This window comes from Canis lupus, chromosome 8 (genome assembly GCF_048164855.1).
Source record: "Canis lupus baileyi chromosome 8, mCanLup2.hap1, whole genome shotgun sequence".
Lineage (NCBI taxonomy): Eukaryota > Metazoa > Chordata > Mammalia > Carnivora > Canidae > Canis > Canis lupus.
Genome location: NC_132845.1, coordinates 48,981,313 through 48,999,417, shown reverse-complemented (window position 1 = coordinate 48,999,417; position 18,105 = coordinate 48,981,313). Strand labels below are relative to the sequence as shown.

Sequence of the window (18,105 nt, the reverse complement as noted above, 5' to 3'; positions counted from 1 at the left end):
GGACAGATGAACCTTTGGCTGGATATTTAAAGAGAAGGAAGTTAGGATATTTTGGACTCTAGTGACAGGGACAGAAAGGCCTTTCCTTAGTCCATCTTTTAGTGCCTCTGTCAGTGATGGGGTATTTCAGTGGGCAGAGCTGTAAGAATACTCAGGAACGGGGCAGCCCTGTTGGCTGAGCAGTTTAGCGCCCCTTCAGCCCAAGGTGTGATCCTGGAGACCCGGGATTGAGTCCCACGTCAGGCTCCCTGCATGGAGCCTGTTTCTCCCTCTGCCTGTGTCTCTGCCTCTCTCTATGTGTGTGTGTCTCTCATGAATAAATAAATAAAATCTTAAAAAAAAAAAAGAATACTCAGGAACGGTAGACAGAAAGGAGGGTTGTGGTCCAAGTCAGAAGACATTGGGTCTTGGTTCAGAACAGGATAAAAAGGGAAGATGTGGGTGGGGGTGGGGAATTGCACGTTTCAAACCACAGAAAACCTGGAACTAATGGAAGGCCATGTGCGTGTGTACATGTGTGTGGTGGTGGTAGGGTAAGATAGTCTTTTTTTTTTTTTTTTTAAGATAGTCTTTTTTACATCTCTGCCAGGTTTTAAAAAGAATTTGTGTTGGCAAATAAAGATAAATTCGTTATTTACCTTTTGACACAAGACCTAAAAAATGAGTAAAGGAAAAATTGAAAGCAAAGAAAAATGAAGATGTGCTTTGTACAGTGTGATTAGAACACAGAGTTTGTGTCAGAGAAAGTCTCCACTCTTCATCTCTGTGCTTTCTAGCAGCTGAGCTGGGGGAAACACACCCACACTTCTGTGGCCCAGAGGATCGGAGCAAAGGAGGTCATGAGAACATGCAACTTTCATTACCATAAAGCAATCACAAATACAGAAAACCTTGTCTTCAGCTATGTGTCTCAAGTGAATACTGTCACAAGTGTAACGGGACTGGTACAATGTCCCTCATCTGGGATGTTGGTATCCTGACACAGTAAAGTTCAGGAAAGGTAGTTCTATGAGGAACCAGATCAAAATGACTAAGATGTGTCACCCTCTCATGTTCTGACTTAAAACAAGAAATTGAGTAGCTAGGGATGCCTGGGTGGCTCAGTGGTTGAGTGTCTGCCTTCAGCTCAGGGTGTGATCCTGGGGTCCTGGGATCAGGTCACGCATCAGGTTCTCCCTAGGAGCCTGGTTGTCTTTCTGCCCATGTCTCTGCCTCTCTTTCTGTGTCTCTCATGAATAAATAAATATAATATTAAAAAAAAAAAACGAAATTAGAGTAGCTATGGTCATATTTCCTGCTCTTTGGTTAGATCGAGTCAAGAACTTTGTGATTTGCCATTTGTGGATGCCATGTATCATAGTATTTTCTTAATGTTTTCTTTTTTTTTTTTAATTTTTATTTATTTATGATAGTCACAGAGAGAGAGAGAGGCAGAGACACAGGCAGAGGGAGAAGCAGGCTCCATGCACCGGGAGCCCGACGTGGGATTCGATCCCGGGTCTCCAGGATCGCGCCCTGGGCCAAAGACAGGCGCCAAACCGCTGCGCCACCCAGGGATCCCCTGTTTTCATTTAAACTTCTATAGTGTAGCTTATAGTAGGTTTGAGATTGTTTGTGTAATCGGTCTTGGTACTGGGAACTTTTCTCTATTTTTGATCTTGAATGTAAAGAATGCCCAGCTAACGTTTTCGGTTTTCAGAATCTACTGTGATGTGTTACTTGCACATGTGAGCTACTCTAAGTGTGAACTGGTGGTAAGAGAATGTCGGTACATTTTATTTTTTTTATAGTTTCCTACTCAGTACAAGGATCAGGAGTTTTCTGCCTTTTGGGAGAATATGTATTTGCCTTTACAATTTTCTCAAATATTGTGAAACAAAGGATATTTGTTTTATAAGCTCTAAAGAAGAAGAGCCCAGATAGTTTATTTATGTTTTAAAGATTTATTTATTTATGAGAGACACAGACTGAGGGAGAGAGAGAGGCAGAGACATAGGCAGAGGGAGAAGCAGGCTCTTTGCAGGGATCACGACCTGAGCCAAAGGCAGGCACCCAACTGCTGAGCCACCCAGGTGTCCCGAGCCCAGATAGTTTAAATGAATGGATTATTTGGCAGCCTTGGAGTAGAAAGCCTAATTTTCTGACCTCTGGCATGCTATTTCCTTGGCTGCCTGTTTTTGTTAACATGTCTGAGCTACCTCCCTGCTTCTGTTCACATATCTGCCGCCAATATCACCAAAATGTATGTTCTGTTCACTCCTGTTTCAGAGCTCAAGCATTGACTTTCTAGCAAGCCAAGGATTTGATTTTAATAAAGTTTTCCGCAATGGTAAGATTATATGTGACTTATCCTTAGAGCTTGTAAATTTGGATTTGATTGAGAATTATCTTTTTGTGCCTGCCGTCTGACACAGAATCTCAAGAGTCCTGGTATACCATGTGCAGCCTTAGAGTTTTTAAAAAATTCTTTCATCATGCCTTTTAAAAATTTTAGCCTCGTTGTCACCTGTGAGCTGAATGGGAAGAGTAGACACTACTTCATTTCTCTCTAACAAGGCCTCACTTACTTCTGATTTTATTGGGTGAGGTTTATTCTCCTACTGGTGTGACTTAGTGGTCCTAACAGGCCACCTGAGGGGAACACTTCCTTGTTTTCTTCCAGCGAGATAACTGGTAGAGTACATTAAAAAGTAACTGCTAGAAATGCTGTAATGAAAACTCCCCATTTCAAGTAGCGCTTGTTTTATAATTGGAAATGTTTCTCATGGGAGAAAAAAAGTCTGCATAGACCATAGTCATGTTGGCTCACTGGCTGGTGTGACAGGTGGGTGGACACCCTGAGGAAAGGGACCACATCTCATTCATTTCATATCCCTGATGCTTTGAAAGCTGGAGTCGTCTGCTATGTCAAGGAAGTGACCCAATATTCATGAGTGAATACTGGGCGGTAAAGTCCCCACCAGAATGTTTTGCCTTCCAAGTGTTTGGGAGAGCCTCTGGTTTTCCCCACGGTTTTAAGCAGCTGCTGTGGGAAGGTCAATAACTACTTTTAATTTGTCTCATAAGTTACATTCTTTTCCACCGTGAATGCCAAATTATTGAGTTCAGGAAGGAGAGTTTTCTCAACAAAACTACTGGAAGATAGACTCAAAATTCTCTTCCCATCAGCGAAATGGTCTTGTGAACCCTTTAGAACGCATGCCATGGTGTTTTTTACTTGCCTCACTGATGCTGCCTCTTAATTTTTATTGATGATTTTGACTTGGAAATAGCAAGAGAAAGATTCTTGGAGCCCAGACTAACACAGTGAGTGAATGAGCTGGGCTTGAGCACACAGTTTGGGTGTTCTAAAAATTTTTCTCCATTGGCTCATATTTGACTCGAAAGCTTTACAAAATACAGATTCCAAGGGGGCACCTGGGTGGCTCAGTCAGTTAAGCATCCAACTCTTCTTGATCTCAGCTCAGGCCTTGATCTCAAGGTCGTGAGTTTGAGCCCCACATTGGAATCCGTGCTGAGCAAGGAGCCTACCTAGAAAAAATAAATAAAGAAAATACAAAATTCCATTTGTAGTTAGAGCACTATATTGGAATAAGTGCAGAAATCTTTTGAAAGAACTTCCTTAACTGGTCTCTATGGATGTATCATTTCCAGCCTGATGGCTTTATTTTCGGAAAAGGAGAGAAACAGCTAAATGGGAGTGTGCCTCATTCTCCTTGTGTTTCTTCTTTTTTTTTTCTTAAGATTTTATTTATTTATTCTTGAGAGACACAGTTTACAGTTTACTGTGTAAATGAGGTCTCACTGTAAATCAAGCCATGCCCACACATTTACCCCGCCTTCAGCCTTCAAGAGTCAAGATGATCTCTTAGAAACGAGAAGCAGATAATGTAATTATCTTGCTTAAGACCTTCTAATGGCATTCCATTGGTCTTAGAATAAAGTAAATTCTTGCCATGGCTTGTAAAGGCCTGCACAGTCTTGCACATCCTCTCCATGTCGATGTTGCACTATTCTCCTGCTCACCGTGTTCTGGTCCGGCCACCTTCCTTGCTGGTTTGGGAGCAGTCTGTGCCATTCCATCCTCTAGGCATTTATACTTGTTCTTCTGCCTGCAGTGCTCTTCCCCTGACCCTTTGGTGACCTTCGGGTCTTCCCTAAAAATGACCTCTGATCATCTCGTCCAAAGCCACCCCCTTCACCACAGAGCAGGGTGCATCTCCTTTGTTCACTGTTAGCTCCCTTGTGCTGGATACAATGCCTGGCCCAATGTTAAGTGCCGAATGAGCATTTGTTGAAAGAAGGATGAATGATGGGAGCAAATGAACAGACAGACGTATTTCAAAATCATTTGCTTTTCTGTTGACTTATTGGGATATGATTATATATGTTAAGCCTTTCCTGAGTGTTTTAGATTCATTGGTTCATTCAAAAATTTTTCTGTTAAAATATTTATGTGGTGTTACTTCTGCTAATGCTTTCTTTTTAAAATTACACTTAGGAATTCCATATTTAAATCATGAAGAAGAAAGACAGTTAAGAGAGCAGTATGATGAAAAACGTCTGCAGTCCAATGGTGCAGGAGCTCTGTCTTATGTATCTCCAAACACTTCAAAATGTCCTGTGACAATTCCTGAGGACCAGAAGAAGTTTATTGACCAAGTGGTGTAAGTTCCCAAACTGAAACTGAATGGACGTTATGTAAATGTATGTTGGGGCCGGACTGACATCTATATTTTAAGGTTGAGCTGCGCGCACATAGTGCATGCAGGTGTGATAGGGTGAATGGCAGGGTTTCATTGTGTCATACCTAATTTTGTGTAATCATAGCACATTGTTAAATAGAATCTTGTGTACTGCCCTGAGACTTCCCACATGTCATTAGGCAAGAGACTCTTAGCCAGTGGGCGTACCTCCTGCGTGGATCAAGGGCCCGCCTGATAACCACCGTCCAGTTTGTCTGAAGGCAGGGGAACAAAATAGACTCATCCAGATGTTTGCAGGATATCCCCATTTTTGTTTGTTTTGTTTTATTTTGTTTCTTTGAATGGAGTTTCTGACTAGCAGAAACTGCCCCTGGCAGTCGCAGACCTGCCCCTGGAGGAGCATCTGGTTTTACTGCGTTTTCGGTATAACTGCTTTACCAAAAAAGTAAAAATTAATTAATTACTTAATTTTACTTGAGTATAGTTGACATACAGTGTTATATTAATTTCAGGTGTACAACTTAGTGATTTGACAGGTTTGTACATGATGCTCTGTTCAAAAGCATAGCTCCCATCTGTCTCATTATTTCACTATTACAGTATCATTGATGGTATTCCTTGTACTCTGCTTCTTATTCCTGTGACTTACTTATTTCATAACTGGAAGCCTGTATCTCCCTTTCCCCTTCACCCATTTGCCCAGCCCCCTACTCTCCTTCCCCTAGAAAAGTAAAAATTTAAATTACTTGTATTGATGAATCCTTGAGAAGTTTTACTAACTTGTGAATAATAACAACAAAAAGAATATGTCCACATAAAGTGTTTTAAGATTTTATTTATTTATTCCTGAGAGACACAGAGAGACAGAGACACAAGCAGAGGGAGAAACAGGCTTCTTTTGGGGAACCCAATGCAAGACCTGATCCTGGATCACAACCTGAGCCAAAGGCAGATGCTTAACCACTGAGCTACCCAGGTGCCCCATAAAGTATTTTTTAAAAAGATTTATTTATTTAGTTTGAGACAGAGAAAGAGGGAGAGAGAAAGCACAAGTAGGAGGGGCAAAGGGAGAGGGAGAGAGAATCTCAAGTAGACTCCATGCTGAGCAGGGCGCCCCACATGGGGCTTGATCACACGACCCTGAGATCACAACCTTCGCTAAGACTGAGAGTTGGATGCTTAACCAACTGCTTGCTGCCCCCCGCTCCCCTCCAATAAAATATTTTTATGTGTAACCACGTATAACTTTTGGGATCCCTGGGTGGCGCAGCGGTTTAGCGCCTGCCTTTGGCCCAGGGCGCGATCCTGGAGACCCGGGATCAAGTCCCACATCGGGCTCCTGGTGCATGGAGCCTGCTTCTCCCTCTCCCTGTTTCTCTGCCTCTCTCTCTCTCTCTCTCTGTGACTATCATAAATAAATAAAAAAAAAAAAAAAAAAAAAAACCACGTATAACTTTTAAGTGTAGCTAAAAACTTATAACCTGACTGGGTAGAGTCACACTGTCCTATGTGCCTATGGTTAGATTGCTTCTGAGTATGGTGATTCTCTTGGTTGATGACTTCATTCCTTTAAAGATATTGATGTTGATGTTTTCATTCTAATTCCTCAGAGAGAAAATAGAAAATTTACTACAAAGTGAAGAAAGCAAGAACTTGGATTTAGAGCCATGCACTGGGTTAGTTGCCCTGAATATTCCCATATGTTCTTTTTTTGGAGTGGTGGATGATTTCTGGCATGGGCTCCATTTTGGTCTTTGAAACACACATTCGCAGTCTTTTTATTATTTGTATGTTTCCAAGATGTCAGCACTAACTTTAGCATTAACACAGTGAGGACAATGGTATATTGAGACACTGAATGAACAGTCTGTCTTGTGCTGGAGGGGAGAAAACACTCATGCATCTTTGGCTTTAATGTACCCTCTAGAGTGGCATAATTATGTTAGCCTTGAGGAGTGCTTGATCCATGAACGCTTCGAAGGGAAGAATTCACTGTCAGCCCCCTTCTCTCCTTTGAATTTCTCTCTGCAGTAAAAAAATGTCAGCGTTTCAAAGAGGCAGTGACTCAAATACCTTACTTCCCTTTTACTTTGAGACTAGCTTCAAAAAGTGTTTTAATGCATGCGCCTATTTGAAAGTCATCGTACAGCCACAGGAAGCGATGCTGTGGTTAGACAAGAACTTTTACATCCTCGAAAAATGTGATAGAATAATATTAAAGAACATTCTGATGAAGACAAGTGGCAAAGGATCCTGCCACCGCAAACATCCTGCCTGTTTTTGTGTGTGTCTTACCTGTCACATCTCATGGAGTTGCTTTTAAAAGTTAAATGTCTTTCTCAGCCAGTGCTTGATCAGTTAGGATTTCTTTTAATGAGCCCAAATCAGTATCTTCTCTTTTGTTTTTATAGGTTCCAAAGAAAACTAATCTATCAGACTTTGAGCTGGAAGTAAGTGTTTATATTATATTGTATGTGAGAGCTCTGTGAGGGACCCAGGATTTAAAACTAAGTATTATCCTTTAGCTCTTTTTTCACTTTTGAGATTCTGCAGTTTGTAATGATTTGATCATAGCACATTCTTGGGCTGTTCTTTAATTGTGTTACTTCCCCCTACTCCTTAAGTTCCTTGAATACCCACTATTTTTTTTGTTGTTATTTCCTAGCAGATGATTTTAAGCCTTTAAAATTTTCTTTTCATTATCAATTTGGTCTTAAGTCCATGAAGTTCTGGATGTATAGTGTTCTGGTCTTTGAAGGTGTATGATACAGATTGAGTCTCGGGATTTTTTTTTTTTTTTAAGATTTTTATTTATTTGTTCATGAGAGACACAGAGAGAGGCAGAGACACAGACAGAGGGAGAAGCAGTCTCCTCGCAGGGAGCCTGATGCAGGACTCGATCCCCGGACTGGGATCACACCCTGAGCTGAAGGAAGATGCTCAACTGCTGAAATACCCAGGCATCCCTGGGTTTTGAGATCTAAGAAATAGCTCAGATGAATGCTCTTTTTAAAGCAGGGGTTGGGCCATGGGTGAGTTTCAGGAGGTCTGTGAATCCCCCAAAATCGCATCCATTGTTATGTGCATGTATTTTTCTGGATGTGTTTCCATAGATTTCTGTGGAAATCTTTTTTTTTTTTTTAAGAGAGAGAGAGAGAGTATGTGCATGTGAGGGGGGTTGTGGAACAGAGGGGCAGAGGGTGAGGGAGAAAATCTCAAGCAGACTCCGATCTGAGCAGGGAGTCTGACTTGGGGCTTGATGTCATGACCTTGAGGTCACGACTGGAACTGAAATCAAGAGTAGGATGCTAAACTGACTGAGTCACCTAGGCACCCTATTTCTGTATTTTCCAAGTGGCTCTCTAATCCACAATTTGAACATTAGTGTTGAACAGTTGGATGTTTATATTTGACTTTGAGGTTCTTGTTCTCCCATTAGAATCTGCAATGATGTGTATACTTGGAATTTACTTTGAATAAATGGGAAAAGGACCATTGTCCTCTGACTGGGCTCCTTTCCTGTTGTGTTACCCTTGCAGTGTACTCCATGTAGGTTCCAGATTCCTTTCCTTGGCTATTGCAAATTACCATGTCAAAGTATAGCAGAGTTAACTTACCTCAGACCTCTATGTATGCCCTGTATTATCTAAAATGACCTTCAAAATTTCACCTAGGAAGTAAATGTTACTATATTTGGAAGCGAGATTTGACTGTGTGGTAATGAGCTGAATGTATTATGTGATGCATGACTTGTCAGAAGATGCCTGTGTCCTAAAAAATTTAATTTGAAATCCGATGCACTCCTGACTTTTAAAAGCAGACATAGAGAAACATTTGGCAGCTGCAATATTATGGACAAGACTTACTAGAAAGTCTTCATTATAGTAGTATATATATTAATGAAAGTTAACTAAATTACAGCCATAGAGTTGCTTTGAAAATACCTAGGGTTTTAGCTGTCATTGTCTCCTCTAGTGATGTCCCGTTGTCTCTCTCTCTTCTTTAGGTATCCCAAAGGCATTCATGTTGACACTTTAGAAACTGAAAAGGTAACCCCAAGAACTATCCAGGGCCAAACACATGGAATGATATATTGACATGCTAAGAGTCAGGGTTGACTCCTGGCTGTGCTTCCTATGAACTGGGTGACCTTGGGCAAGTCATGTCACCTCTGGATCTGGAAGCCTTGTCTTCCTCATTGGTACTCTGGGGACAAGCCTGACAATGACAGTCTGTCCCTGTTTCACAGCTATTTTGTGGGTTAGCGGACATGAACATGCTTTGTTAACTTGAAAGTATGTAAATGTTAGTATGCATTCTAATTGTGGTAGAAAGTTATGGTGCTCTACATGAAAAAAGTGGCTTCCTGTTAGATGGGCACATGAAATTAAATGATAGAATCTGCGGCATTAAGCATCAGCATTGCTATGGCATGTATTCCATCGCAGAGATGCGATGATGGAACCGTAATGGCTACTGGGAGGCTGGTGGTGGGCTTCTTTAGGAAAATTTTAGAATTTCAGAATTTTGTGGATGCTCTTAAGAATTTTGTGGTTGCTCTTAAGTCAGATGTCAGATGAAATAAGAGATGAAGTAAATGGAAAACTCTAGCTAGAAGATAAATCTCAAACTTTGACACAGGGTGTGGTGTGCTTAATTGATACAAAGTAGAATACATGAGAAAGAAGGGATTAGTTTTCTGACACCAGGGAGTCCAGGATTTTTTTCCTTAGGTCATCAAAATATACAGAAATTTTATTTTAAAGCCAACTGTTTAGAAATTCACATTTACATGAAGCATAACTTCTTAGTGTTCATCATGGAAAGTGTCTTATTCTTGTAGTCTGTTGATATTTTGAACTGACCTCTGTTGGGTTGAATTAATAAACTGCAGGCAAACGTCATGCAAGCACAGAGGCAGAATTTTGGTTTGTAACACACCAGCTCAGTTTTTGGTGGCATTTCAAAATGCTTTCAGCATGTTTAGCCCATGAAAGGCTGTGTGCTGGCAAAACATATAACTCCGAATGGTAGCAGAATCTGGATTGTTTGAGATCAGATTGCTTCCTGAAAGTTGTACTTCTGCTTTATGTCTTTTAGAAGGAGCGCTACATCGTCATCAGCAAAGTAGATGAAGAAGAGCGTAAGAGGAGGGAGCAGCAGAAACTCGCTAAGGAACAGGTGAGTCATTTTCACGTTCTTTGGGTGAGAAACGACAACTCGATACTGACTTAGGCCTTTCTGTATGTTTGTAGGTCTTGTGTCACATTCAGCGTGATGAATAGTGTCCTACCATAGCAGTATTGAATTGGCAGAGAAACCTAGAACAGAACGAGGGTAACTTAAAGTTAAAATTTTTTTTAGAGATTTTATTTATTTATTCATGAGAGACACACACACACACACACAGAGAGGCATAGACACAGGCAGAGGGAGAAGCAGGCTCCATGCGGGGAGCCCTATGTGGGACTTGATCCCAGGACTCCAGGATCACACCCTGAGCCAAAGGCAGATGCTCAACCACTGAGCCACCCAGGCATCCCCAAGGTTAAAAACTTAGACATAGCCACCAAAGTGAGTCTGACATGGTGGTTGACCAGCACCAGCCTTTGCCTGTGTGAATCAGTCTTGAAGAAAGTATCCTTGGTCATTATTCAGATTGTGTGTCACTGAACTGCACGCATCATTCAGATTGTGTGTCACTGAACTGCTAATATTGCTGTGTTTAGCTTCGGGCACAGTTGCTGGTTTTCCTAAAACAAACTGCGGAACCTGTGATTCAATAGATTAGGATGACATGGCTGTATTTGCATTGTTAGAGAGCATCACTCTGGTTGCTGTCTGGAGAGTGGATTCCAGAGGAGGACCAGAGGCAGGGAGATAGAACAATTATGCTGTGGAGTAACCTAGCTATGAGATGTCAGTAGGTTGGAATAGGATAGTGAGTAGTAATTTAGGTGGAACCTGGAGATATTTAGAAGGTAGAATCAGTGGAATTTGGAATTGAGTGTGGGCACTGAAAGTGGAGGGGAGGGCAGCCCAGGTGGCTTAGTGGTTTAGCGCTGCTTTTGGCCCAGGTCATGGTCCTGGAGACCCAGGATCGAGTCCTATGTTGGGCTCCCTGCATGGAGCCTGCTTCTCCCTCTGCCTGTGTCTCTACCTCTCTCTCTCTCTGTGTGTCTCTCATGAATAAATAAATGAAATTAAAAAAAAATTGTCATGCAACCTAGCCAGACTACCTTAAAAAAAAGAGAAAAAAGTGGAGGGAATAAAAGAAAGATACTCAAGCCATAATTTTGAGCAACTGGGTAGACTGGTGTCAGATGGGGAGGGCCAGAGTGATACTGGTAGGGAGACACAGGCAGAGGAGACCAAGAGCTCACACATGCATAAGGCAGGGCCACAGCTGACTGATTCAATCAGTAAAGGGACAAAAAGCTACTGTTGGATTTAGATAGTTTATTGCTTATATAGAGAAGGAAGATAAGCCAGAGGTGCCAGCTGCATTTGGTCCCACATGCCAAAAAGACAACACTAAAACCAAAGGGCCAGGAGACTGCAGCGGGAGTTTTGGCTGCCCCATTACTAAGGAGCCAGTTCTAGACTGTAGCTGAGTGCTTTTCTCTGTTGTAGCTCTCTTCTGCAAAGGAGGGTGGGGCAGAAAGCCCCATGCCTCATCAGAACCTGGGAGGTAGTGAGAAGTACTCCTGACTGGAGAGAGGGAGGCAGGTAGGAGATGGCCTCATAGCAGCTCCTCACAAGCCTTGGCCTCCCACCCGCTCTTCCTGGGCTGTTCCACCAACACAGAGATGGGTCGTGACTCAGGCCTTTGCCTATGTGATATGTGGATACATGCAAGATCACTATGGCATCATGGCAGAGCTGTCCCCCAACAGTGGAAAATGATGTCACCCTCTGTTTTTGACTCAATGACATTTTAGATGTCTTGGGGCATCCAGTAGTGGGTGTCCTATAGACAGACTTGTCATTCTGGAGCTCAGTAGAGAAGGTGAGGTGAGAACTAGGTGTGGCTCTCATTGGTGGGGACACCGGGCCTGGGCTGGAGCACCTACCTTGCACTGAAGAATGAGAGTAAGATGGTCTGGGGTAGGTGCTTGAGGGATCTAGCCTTAGATCTTAGGCAGAAGGAGAAGAATGTGCCCGGAGAGTCTTGAGACCAGCAGCCAAGCAGAATGTTCCAAGAGGGGAATGTCAGCAGAGGAGAAGAATAAAGACTGAGATGTGGCTACTGGGTTTAGCCTTGGGAGTAGTTTTTCTTTTTTTAAAATAATAATTATTAAAAAAAAAAAAAATAAAATAAAATAAAATAATAATTATTAAGTGTTGCAGTAAAAGTTTAATAACAGTTTTGAGAGCTAGAATTCCAATCCAGAGGACAGAGGAGAACAAGACAGAAGTTTGAGACCCAAGGGAACTGGGATATTTAGCAGGGACTCCAGCACAGTTCTCATTATTCCAGGAATTCAGATTTTCATCCACTTGACAAGACCTCTGGTCACAAGGAAGAATGGACACTGGTATAGGAATTAGGGTCGAATTAGTTATTCACCAGTTGTAGTGTATTCACCGTATGTTCAGGCATGGTGATAGATGCAGAAGGCATAAGAACAAATGATTTTTTTGATTTATTTGTTAGAGCGTGAGCAAGATAGAGCGAGCAAGCACTGGGTAGGGGAGAGGAGCAGAGGGAGAAGCAGACTCCTTACTGAGCAGGGAGTCTGACAAGGGGCTCGATCCTACTATAACCCCAAGAGCATGACCTGAGCTGAAGGCAGACCCTTGACTGACTGAGCTACTTAAGCACCCCCAGAGCAAATGATTCATGACTTTCCTATCCAAGAGTTCATTGTCTGGGAGAAAGTCATAAAGATGTCATTAAAACATTTGCATAGGAAAATGAAGTTTTAAAAAAATATTCCAAAAAATTAAAAAAAATTAATTGTGGCAAAATACACATAGTGTACAATATACTATCCTGTTTCTAGGTGTACAGTTCTGTAGTGTTAAGTGCTTCCATCTTGTTGGGTAGCCACCACCATCCATCTTAGGAAACTGTTACTTAGGTAATTGTTCTTGTCCTGTAAAACTGAAACTCTGTCCCCATTAAACAGTAACTCCCTGTCTGCTCCCTGCCCCAGCCCCTGTCAAACATCATTGTACCTTCTGAGTTTGACGACTCTAGGTGCCTCATGTAAGTGGAGTCATACATTTGTCTTTTTGTGGTTGGTTTATTTCACTCAGCATAGTGTCCTCCAGGTTCATGCATGTTGTACCTGGTGTCAGAATTCCCTTCCTTTTTAGGCTGATCAGTAGCCCATTGTCCGTATAGACCACATTCCTTCTTCTATCTATCATAGACAGTGGGTTGCTTCTACCTTTTGGTTCTTGTGAATAATACTGCTATGATCGTGGGTGTGCAAATTCTTTTGGAGTCCTTGCTTTCGGTTCTTTTGGGCATATACCCAGAAATGAAGTTGCTGGATCGTATGGAAGTTCTATATTTAATTTTTTGAGAAACTGCCATACTGTTTTCCATAGCGACTGTACCACTTTACATTCCCCCCAATAGGGCACAAGTGCTCCAGTTTCTCCACATCCCTGCCAACACTTATTAGCTTGAGGGTAGTTTAAAGAGATGAACAGTTTCAGAGAGAGTGAGGCCAGAGAGCAGAGAGCTGCAAAGAGCTGGCAATGAAACGAGTTCATGGGCAGAGAATTGTCGAGTAATGCAGCTATGATGCGACAGGAAGGGTTAGCAGGTGCATGCAGCTCAGCACTGAGGATGGGGTGTCAAGATAGAGAAATTGAGCCTATTTAGGTATCATTGGGAGGAAAAGAGAGAAGAAACTGGGTGGGGCTGAGTCTCAGAGTGCTGTGCTATAAATGTCCAAAAATGCATCTGACAAGGAAAAAAGCCAGGAGTTAGGAGAGTGCTTGATTTGATCAGTCAGCTGCCAGATGGGCTTCCTCAGAATTTAATGCAGTATTGAATTTGGCCAGCAGGTGGCAGCTTTGAAAAGTTTGTGTTTCTAAGGCCACTTGCTGGACTTTGGAGATTTCAGCAAACGATATGAAATGATGGGTAAATCCTAGGCATCGTTATTTTAGTAACTAATGAATAATTTGGTACTTGCTTATTCCACGTTCTGAAACAGAAGAAAGGTTTGTACATATGTACACATGCATGGTTTGGGATGATGGAGATAGAGCCCAGGAAACTAAAGCTAACTCAATATAACATGAAAGTGCTTTTTGGAGCTAGGCTTTAACCTGTTCAAATAAGGAATCTGTTTATGTCAGTAGTTTTCTCGGTTTGTTTCTCTAAATCAGGAAGAACTGAATGATGCTGTGGGATTTTCTCGAGTCATTCATGCCATTGCCAATTCGGTAAGTGAACCAGGCTTTTTCTTTTTAACACGATTCATTTAAGGTGAAATGCGTGCTCATCACTGCCAATTACCCATTTGGTTGTGTGTAGAATGTTTACCTGGTATGGAGGGAAACCGTGGTTACAATGTGCTCAGTGACATCATAATTGCCAATTGGATCCACGCCATTTTCTGGAAGGTTTACTTGTCCCTACAAGAAAATGGCAGTGAAACTGGAGCCTGGCTGGCTCCACTGGTAGAGCATGTGACTGCTGATCTTAGGGTAGCAAGTTCAAGCCCCACAGTGGGTGTAGAAATTACTTAAAGATAAAAAAATTAAAAAAAAAAAAGCTTTTCTTGTAAAATGTCTAGGAAGATTATGCTTGATGCCCTTATATGCTCCATGAAACTAACTTTTATGATTCTCAAAACCATTTAAGAAGTAGAATAAGCAAGTAAGGAGTAATGGGAAAAATAATGGGGTATCTGACTAAGGGCGTTTTATTCCATAATTAGAAGAACCTAGAGGACAAAGATAATCGTGTTGGGTTCTTCTGCATAACTGTAATGGAATCTCCTGTGTGATGGCCTTGATAATACTTGATAAGTTTTAAAAATGTGTTGACCATTTGTGTAAATATGCTGGAGTATTCCATGATAGGCATGGTGGACATTTTTGCTTGTTTTCTAAGGCCCTTTGGAAAAGAAATAATCTTAGGTGCTGAGCTTTACACCCAGGACACTTTAAGGCCGTAGAGAGCCCCTCCGTGTTCTGTGTTCCGTGGCTGTCTCACCACCAGGTGCAGGCTTGTGAGAATGGGAGTGCCTGAGGGGAGGCTTGTGGCTGCCCCCAACTGGGAATAATCGGCAGTTACAGAGCCCTGTGAAAGAAGTCAGTGAGGTCATCAGAACAGTGTAGAAAGTTGGATGAGTCTGCAGAGAAACGAAACAAAGATGAGCGTCTGTTCAGAAGTGGCTAACAGGCATCCAGAGAAGCAAGGAGGAATTTCTGGTCATATTTGCTCACATCATTATCCATCCTTAGCCAGCAGACTTCAGAGAAGTGGTTGATTTGACTGAGGCCAGCCCTAAAATACAGACCCATCAGCCGTCACTTGGCTTTGAGCTCCTTGTGGCCATCCCCGATGGTGGAGTCTGTTTGCTTGGTTCAGACTCTGATGCCTTCACTGGCTGTGTGCAGCTCCTTGTTGTCCGGCTCCTACAGAATAATTCCCAGCGTGTTGTTGACCGTTGGTGGTTAACGTCACAAAGCATACTATGAAGAAAGCTCCCTTTATCAGTGACCCAGACATTTAAAATTTGGAAGTAACACATCTTAAAAACAGGCTCTATAAAGCCAGGGAATACTCAACACTCTTAAATATTTATGTCCCACCACATTCTTTCCCTGCTAGTCTTACTAGTAAATCTGTATTTTCTGTAGCATTTTTTTTTTTTTTTTAAGATTTATTTATTCAGAGAGAGCGCGAGAAAGGCAGAGACAGAGGCAGAGGGAGAAGCAGGCTCTATGCAGGGAGCCCGATGTGGGACTTGATCCCGGATCTCCAGGATCACACCCCGGGCTGCAGGCAGCGCTAAACCACTGCGCCACCAGGGCTGCCCTTCTGTAGCATTAAAACACTTCATTTTGTACTAATTTTACGCTCATAGCAAATAGTGGAAATCGAGAGAAGAAATAGAAGAGAAATAGTAGAAAGGGAAATAGTAGAGAGTTTCTATAGATTCTTCACCTTGCTCCCCTTTTGCTGATGTCTCCTATGACCATGTGGTTATCAGAACCAGGAGATGAACACTAGTATGATACTATGACCAAACTCTAGGCCTTATTTGAACTTCATCACTTTTCCGACTGAGTTCATGGTTCTTTTCAGGAACCACATTTACTTGTTCCTTTTCCTTAGCATTCAGCAGTCTGTTATAATCTCAGTGGCTTTTTTTTTTTTTTTTTTTTGCTTTTGTTTTTAAAGATTTTATTTATTTATTTGAGAGAGAGGGAAAGGGAGAAAGAGAGAGAGCGAGAGCAAGCAGGGGAAGACTGCGACATGCAGACTCCACACTCAGCGCAGAGCGCAACATGGGGCTTGATCCCACGACCCTGAGATCATGACCTAAGCTGTAATCAAGAGTCAGATGCTTAACTGACTGAACCACTCAGGTGCCCCAGCCCCTCTCCTTTTTTGAGCACCAACTTAGATCACAAGATGTTCAGACTCAGGCTGTGTTTTCCATGCCTCAGTTCTAGAATCCATGAGTTCCCCAAGGAGTCTTGGTTTCTTTTATTGAATAATGGTGTTTAGAAACCCTGATCTGGCACCAGGTACTGCTGTGGTGTTCTGACCCAAAAGGACAGTTTGTCTTTTGGATTGGGAAGATTTTGTATGTAACTGTTTATGTTATGTAATTATGTTTAGCCCAGTGTTTCCAGACGTATCTGAAGATGCACTGGGACATAGATCCACTGTAATGACCAGATAGATACTTTTTGTTAAAAATAGTGTCACCTGGATGGCTAAATCTAAGTTGGTGTTCCATTGTGGTAGTTTAATTTTTATCACAGTGGAGTGATTTATTGAACCCATATTGTACTTCATTTGGCAAAAAAGCAATGAATTGCATTGGAAATTGTATTTCAGAACATTCCTCGTGAATTTTGACATAGATGTGAAGGAAACAAGATTCATTCTGTTTACTAGAATTAGAGATTATTTTTACCTTTCAGTGTTGTTATGAATATGTCTTTTATATATAAATGAGTTGTTTAAAGAATGCACTCATAGAATAGATATTTGGAGCCTGTTCACAAATTATTGATAGTTCAACATACTTAGCATTTTTCACTTTTAGAGCTCTTCAATAAAAATTTTACTACTTCTGGTTCTTGAGGGTGGCAAGGTAAATAAAAAGCAGAGATCAATGAAATCAAAGTCATTGGAGCTTTTACTTTGCATAATGGATTTAACACTCTGAAACTCTTAAATAGGAATAAAGCCAGCCCTAACTTACTTATTTGAATATGGTTTAAAATAAGTTCAGTACAAAATCCTCATAGACTCTGAACCATACATTTCACTCTCAAGCCCCAATATGATTTTGTGCTAAGAAGTCTTCTTCACCCTGACTTTCTTTAGGGAAAACTCGTTATTGGACACAATATGCTCTTGGATGTCATGCACACAGTTCATCAGTTTTACTGCCCACTGCCTGCGGTAAGTGACCTGTCAGTCCACGTTAAAAATTCACGATTTCTTGACATTTGCAGTGATGTGGTTGGAACTAGAGAATATTATGCTAAGCAAAACAAGTCCATCAGAGAAAGACAAATACTATGTGATTTTACTCACGTGGAGTTTAAGACAAAAAAAACCCAAATGAGCAAAGGGAGGAAAAAGCAAGAGAGGGAGACAAATCAGGAAACAGACTTTTAACTCTAGAGAACACACAAATGGTTATCAGAGGGCAGGGAGGCAGGGGAATGGGTGAAATGGGTGATGGGGATTAAGTTGTGCACTTGTGATGAACACTGGGTGTTGTATGGAAGTGTCAAATCACTATCTTGTACTCCTGAAACTAATACAATGCTGTATGTTAACTAACTGGAATTAAAAACTTAGAAGAAAAGAAAAAGAAAAAATCATAATTCCTTATTACTGAGAAAGCATTCTCTATGTGAGTGCTGTTTCTTTGTATGCAGCACATTCCCAGAGAGAGTCTCAGGCACTTGGTTGTAAAATTTTGAAGAGACGTACTTACAAGTTGTTGTAAGGGATCTTCAGTCATCTGACATTGGCAGAGCAGAGTTGAATATTTGTTTCGACTTGACGCCAGTGGTTTGCTCAGTTAGTGCTGGGCAGGGGTACCTTGGCCACAGGTGTGGTCTTCTCATTTGCTAGGGCTAACATTAGCCATAGATTTGTTTCAACTTGATGCCAGTGGTTTGCTCAGTTAGTGCTGGGCAGGGGTACCTCGGTCACAGGCGTGGTCTTCTCATT

The 18,105-nt window shown here is 41.7% G+C and overlaps 1 protein-coding gene across 2 annotated transcripts in view; it reads left to right on the top strand.

The window, feature by feature from the left end:
• PARN (poly(A)-specific ribonuclease) overlaps positions 1-18,105 on the top strand; it is a 155,413-nt gene that overhangs the window by 8,873 nt on the left and 128,435 nt on the right. Inside the window, exons 6-13 of one of the 2 annotated variants that reach the window (XM_072835860.1) lie at positions 2,269-2,329; positions 4,502-4,667; positions 6,317-6,382; positions 7,118-7,156; positions 8,713-8,755; positions 9,807-9,887; positions 14,058-14,114; positions 17,245-17,322. In XM_072835860.1, the coding sequence (XP_072691961.1) occupies positions 2,269-2,329; positions 4,502-4,667; positions 6,317-6,382; positions 7,118-7,156; positions 8,713-8,755; positions 9,807-9,887; positions 14,058-14,114; positions 17,245-17,322 (591 nt within the window). Of the gene's footprint in view, positions 1-2,268; positions 2,330-4,501; positions 4,668-6,316; positions 6,383-7,117; positions 7,157-8,712; positions 8,756-9,806; positions 9,888-14,030; positions 14,115-17,244; positions 17,323-18,105 lie in introns of both variants that reach the window. The other variant, XM_072835859.1, reaches the window with a different exon arrangement.